The sequence below is a fragment of the Saccostrea echinata genome, unplaced genomic scaffold (assembly GCF_033153115.1).
Source record: "Saccostrea echinata isolate AGI-Se365-2 ecotype Australia unplaced genomic scaffold, CSIRO_AGI_Sech_v1 ptg000015l, whole genome shotgun sequence".
NCBI classification, from domain to species: domain Eukaryota; kingdom Metazoa; phylum Mollusca; class Bivalvia; order Ostreida; family Ostreidae; genus Saccostrea; species Saccostrea echinata.
The window spans coordinates 1,515,001-1,520,381 of NW_026889764.1; the positions used below are offsets into that span (position 1 = coordinate 1,515,001).

Below are 5,381 nucleotides of genomic sequence, written 5' to 3' on the forward strand. Positions count from 1 at the left end.
ACAATGGGTGATCAGAAAAGCTCACTTGAGCTTTCAGCTCAGGTGAGCTAAAAATCTAATACTCAACTGTTTTCAGATTTAAGGCTATTATTACCAGTCTCTTATATCCATCATAGAATAATTCTTAACATTTCAACATTAAATCCTACATGTACTTCAGAAGTTTGGCTATATGTCACATGGTTAACAAGTGTGTTAACATCAGTCAATATACTGTCTCCCAATAGCTCAGTGGTTAGAGTGCTGGCATGGTAGGTCAGAGGCCCTGGGTCGAGTGCCAGTTGAGACTTGACATAAGATTAAAAGCAACTTACCTAAGATAGCCAGGGCCTGTAACCGAGCTTGCACACACTGTACACGGGCATGGTAGTTGGAGAATAAATGGGCCAGCCGTATGTGTGTATACAGCAACATCTATTATACAAAAATCAAGATTCAATCAGACATTTTTCTTCTATCTCTGCAAATATTTCCTTTTTTATCCCAAGATATGAACTTAAAACCAGAAATTTATGGTTGTCTTGCTGTTATGGAGAAGCTCTAATTTCAATTCAATCATCAGCCAATAAGCCTAGTGAAATATTTCATTAATTTCAAATGTTTTACGCTTACCTGTTTCTCTTCTGGTATTCTGAAGTTGGCTAACAGATCCTCCATAATTTGGGATGGTAATTTTGTGGATTTATCCAAATTCTCCATATGTATAGAAGTTATGGTGTTAGCAGCATTCTGTAAAACATAATGTGATTCTTAAAATCATTTTTTCTCCTTGGGAATGGAAAGGGGGAAGGAGGGGAGGGGGGTAATTATATGTTTAATTTTAGCATATGTATGTTGCAATTTTACATGTATGTTGCGTGAATGAAGGATTAGTATAATGTACAATTTAATCATGTATTTTAAAGTTTTACTGGAAACTAAAATAAACATAGGAAGGAAATGACATTTCTAACCTTTTTACTTCCTTTTTCATCTTTGTTTTCCACATAAAATTCGAAATGAAGGGTTGTTGCACTTGAAGGAAAGCTCTACAAAATGAAATACAGCAGAAAAATTATTCTGGGAACAGATTTTATCATAAATAGCTGAAATAAGAAATATGCATGTGAAAACGTCCAACAACTTACAAGTATTACTATTGATGGGGAACAAGTCCGAACAACTTAACCATGATACCAGGATTTGGGGTCAATTACTTTAATTTAGTCCCCCCCCCCCCCCTCCCCATACACACACAATCAGGCTGGTTACTTTCATGCTCATCTTTACTTTATTCACTTACAGATATTGGTAACTCCTTACAACACTCTGCTAGACCAAAACCATTGTCTTTTCCACCCCAGCTCTACAATCAAACATTTAGAACAATTATTTGGAGCTCTTAAACAATTCCTCATTGTTGCATTCTTTTCTTTGTAGGCATTATGTTTAACACTTACCTCTGCTAAATGTGTCAGTCTTACAAGGAGCCCTTGTTTCTTGTCATTGCTTAATCTTGTGATAAAATTGGATCTCTTGCTACAAAGAAGAACACTAACTGTAAGTCATAAGACATTGTGTCAAAATTCTCATCATCCACAAATAATCATTCAGATTTATTCTGTCTCTCCAAGAATTCTTAAATTCAAAAGATGTCAACATGTATCTTCACAAGGATCTTGTTTTTTTTCTTTTTTTTTGAAATTGAATTAGTATTCAGAGAAATTTCCATCAAATATGATAGGTGATAAAATAACATTTAGGTAGATTTTTTTTTAAATAATAAATCTGAATTCATATTATAAGAAGACAGAAGATTTTACAGGTTATGTTACTTGTATTTCTACTTACCTGAATACATAGAGAAGATTAAGAACCCCCAGGACAACTGTCATGTCACAGGACGACAGGAGGGTGGTCAAGTGCTCCATGGAGTTGTACAGGTGCCTGGAGAAGCTGTGCTCAATCAGCAGGGAGGTAAAGTCCAGAATGTACAAAAGTAACTCCTTCAGCTGGTGATTATAGAATATACAAGTTAAATAGTAAGTTACCAGTATGCTGGACATTTTGAAAAGATCCATACAGATATCCAATCTACAGCTCTCATTCGATTTTAGTACATATACTTAACTTTACAGTTCAGTTAACATGATTATCTGAAACCATGCAAGTGTCTGTTTTCACATCTGTATTCAATACATTTACAGACATAAACAGACAGCATTATCTATCTACTTCGTAAAGTACTGTTACCCTTTCATTTGATGGGAGGTCACATGCCAGAGTCCATTTGTCCGCCTCTTTCTTACATGCTTTCTCCAAGATTTCATCAAACTTGTCCAATATATCTGACCAGTGGTACAGTTCACACTGTAAACAAATTTTACAATGTAGTTATCATAAAACAGAGACATGATGCTTGTTGATGTTGCCCATTCATTACTTTCTAAATATCTTTTATACTGCTTTGACTTGTTGATCTTTCTGTTGAATTCTTGTATTTAATTTTTTTTTCAAATATTATTTCTGAATTTTTTATTTCCAAAAAATAGAATATGATTTTTATTAATGTCAGACCAACAGTGTCCAACTAAAAGAATTTAGTATCACTCAAAAACTAGTTGGTTTTGATAATGCCAAGGGGTGCTCTATGTTTTCCAACTCAGTGCATTTGGGTTTGAGATCTACTATGGTTGGGAAAACTTCTTCTAAGGTTTTTACCTTTCCATAAGTCCAAGATGTAACTGTGGTAATGGCCTGTAGTTCCTTGTATAAATCATCCTCTGTAGCGTTTCTTAGCTTCTCAATCAGGACTCGACAATCAGAAGGCTGAAGAATTTTAAAATGTTTACATTACATATGACATGAAATAGCAACTCTTTAATTTTTTTTTAAAAATAAAACCTGACCTCAGACATTATATATGCATATGATATCTGTATATTTTTTCAATCTGTAATTTCTCACATTCACTTTCTTTTTTCAATCGTTCAAACTTCCCACATTGTTGGGTCAACTTACCACCTCTGTTGTTGATTTCTTTAATTTATTTCTATCAATCTTCATATTTATTTTCTGTATTCTCTATTACTCCTCATCATGGTTAGCTGAACAAAATAAAAGCCATACATAAATCTAAAGAATGCACAGCAATATACTTTATCAATTTTCTTTTCACATCAAAATGCTCTCCAGTAGCAATGACTCATTTCATATTTTATAGTGGTAATATCATTGCAATATGACACATTTCACATTCCTTATTCATTATTTTGTAACTGGCGAGGAGAAAAAAAATGACAGACCAAATCAAGATTCGAACCTGGGCCCCCTGAATTCTGCTCTACTGATGACTGTGGGTATGTGCAAATTAAGATTTCCTTGCCAAAACGTTTTCAAATAAAACAACAATTACCATTTAATTATCTTAAAACAACAATTAACAAAAAGGTCAATCTGTTTATCTCATCCCAGTAAAGTGCACGTGGTCGCTTGTATGGATTTATTTTATTTCAAGAATATGACAAATTCCAAAAGTCCATGATTCGTGAAATAAAAATACAAACACACATTACTGTAAATTTTAGCTTTCTTTCACGAATGCGTCCATGCAACTACTGGTTCCATTTTTGGCACCTTTTTTGCAACGGATACAAATTCATTGAAAATGGCGGATACTTAATTCTCTTATGACTGCGTTTCTATTTAGCTCTTTCTCTTATAATAACAATTTTCCCAGCATATTGATACCATTAGCACGCTCTTTGGACACTCAAATAAAAAGATTTATTCACAAAAGCATTAAAGTGCGTATTGAAACAAGTGATGACCAACCTCCAGACGGCTGCCATGTTAAAATTCGCAAATGCCCGGATGGATGGTTGCCTCGTTTTTTTTTAAGGTCGCTCATAACTTTTAAAAATATTTTAATTGCAAGTTAAATTGAAACCATTTGATTTTAGTTACGATTTTTTAAAGTGTGCAAGATTTAATATAGGCAATATTTTGATCCTGCCCAAAAAAAAAAACATGGGAAACATTTTGACTTAACGCACGAAAATGTAATTCGGATATTAACGGACTACACAACAACTTCACAACAACACGCATGGCCCGGGATCATGAAACAGACTTAAACTTAACAATACTGTATAGCACCTTCTTTTATAGAAAGTTGAATATCTTTTTTTTTTTTTTTTTTTTTTTTTGACTGTTTGACTTAAATTAATAATTTTGAACATCCTAGTGTCCAAATCTTAAACTTTAGATGTTTCACGATTCAGGGGGTTGAAGAGCTAAATTCATAAAATCTTAATTATTTGAAGATATCTTTAATTATTTGAAGATATCTTTAATTATTTGAAGATATCTTTAATTATTCGAAGATATCTTTATCCATTTGAAGATACCTTTAACTATATTTAAAGATATATCATCAATTTATTTGGTCCGGCTGGACTACGGCAACATTTCAATTAACATTGATTAAGGAACTCGTGAAATAATTAATGTTATCCTTAATTATTGCGCGCTTGAATCCATTTGTTGATATCATAAATTATAGTTCTGAATGTGTCTTTAATTATTTTACAACGATTTTGTTAGAGGCATTAATGTTCGAATCGCCTTTTTAAAATAATGTTTAAGACAACAAGAATTCAAGTACGATATTGAAATGAAGACCTCGAGCACTTATTAAGTTAAGACAACAAGAATTCAAGTACGATATTGAAATGAAGACCTCGAGCACTTATTAAGTTAATTGTTACTCTCTCTCTGAAAGTATTAATTATTGCCTCCATTTAGTGCATATTATGATTAAATTTGTTATTATTTTCTGTATCTATATATCAACTGAAACAAAAGTATTTGTATTTTGACCTTTGATAGTGATTCCAAGTGAAAAAAAGTTTTATTCCGGAAACTACCGAGATCGCAACGAAGTTTACCGAAAATTACAAACAATGGATATCTTAAATTAATGATATATCATTTATCAACTTGAAGAAAGTGATAATTCAATTATTATACTCGGTGCACTCAGTAATTCAATTAAAGATCAATAATTCAATTAATTGAATACTTAGAAATATGTGAATTTCTCTGCATTATTTTTGTCACTTTGTATATGCCTGTATTAATAGTGTTAATTTGTTTTATGTTATTATTGTTCATGACTGTATGCCGACATGGTAATTGTCAGTAAAGTGAATTGAATTGTATTTGTGTCTATAAATGACATACACTTTTTCTTTTGATTAATCTGTCCATTGATTTTCACTGGGACTTTTCCCTGGATTAAATCATGTTGAAACGTCGATTTTTCAATAATACCACTTTTTCTTCCGAATGTGTTATCGTACTATAAAGAAACAAGCCGATTCCATTTTCAACCAATCAGA

General features: G+C 32.3%; 1 protein-coding gene across 1 annotated transcript in view; it reads right to left on the reverse strand.

The window, feature by feature from the left end:
• The window catches only part of LOC133187371 (E3 ubiquitin-protein ligase HUWE1-like), a 62,978-nt gene extending 59,101 nt beyond the window's left edge, over positions 1-3,877 (reverse strand). The window contains exons 1-10 of the mRNA XM_061322718.1: positions 3,814-3,877; positions 3,001-3,086; positions 2,701-2,808; positions 2,233-2,349; positions 1,831-1,991; positions 1,440-1,518; positions 1,283-1,345; positions 954-1,028; positions 613-729; positions 315-414 (exon numbers count right to left, since the gene is read on the reverse strand). Coding sequence (XP_061178702.1) covers positions 315-414; positions 613-729; positions 954-1,028; positions 1,283-1,345; positions 1,440-1,518; positions 1,831-1,991; positions 2,233-2,349; positions 2,701-2,808; positions 3,001-3,045 — 865 coding nt within the window. The 5' untranslated portion in view covers positions 3,046-3,086; positions 3,814-3,877. The remainder of the gene's footprint in view (positions 1-314; positions 415-612; positions 730-953; positions 1,029-1,282; positions 1,346-1,439; positions 1,519-1,830; positions 1,992-2,232; positions 2,350-2,700; positions 2,809-3,000; positions 3,087-3,813) is intronic.
• Positions 3,878-5,381: the final 1,504 nt, after the last annotated feature.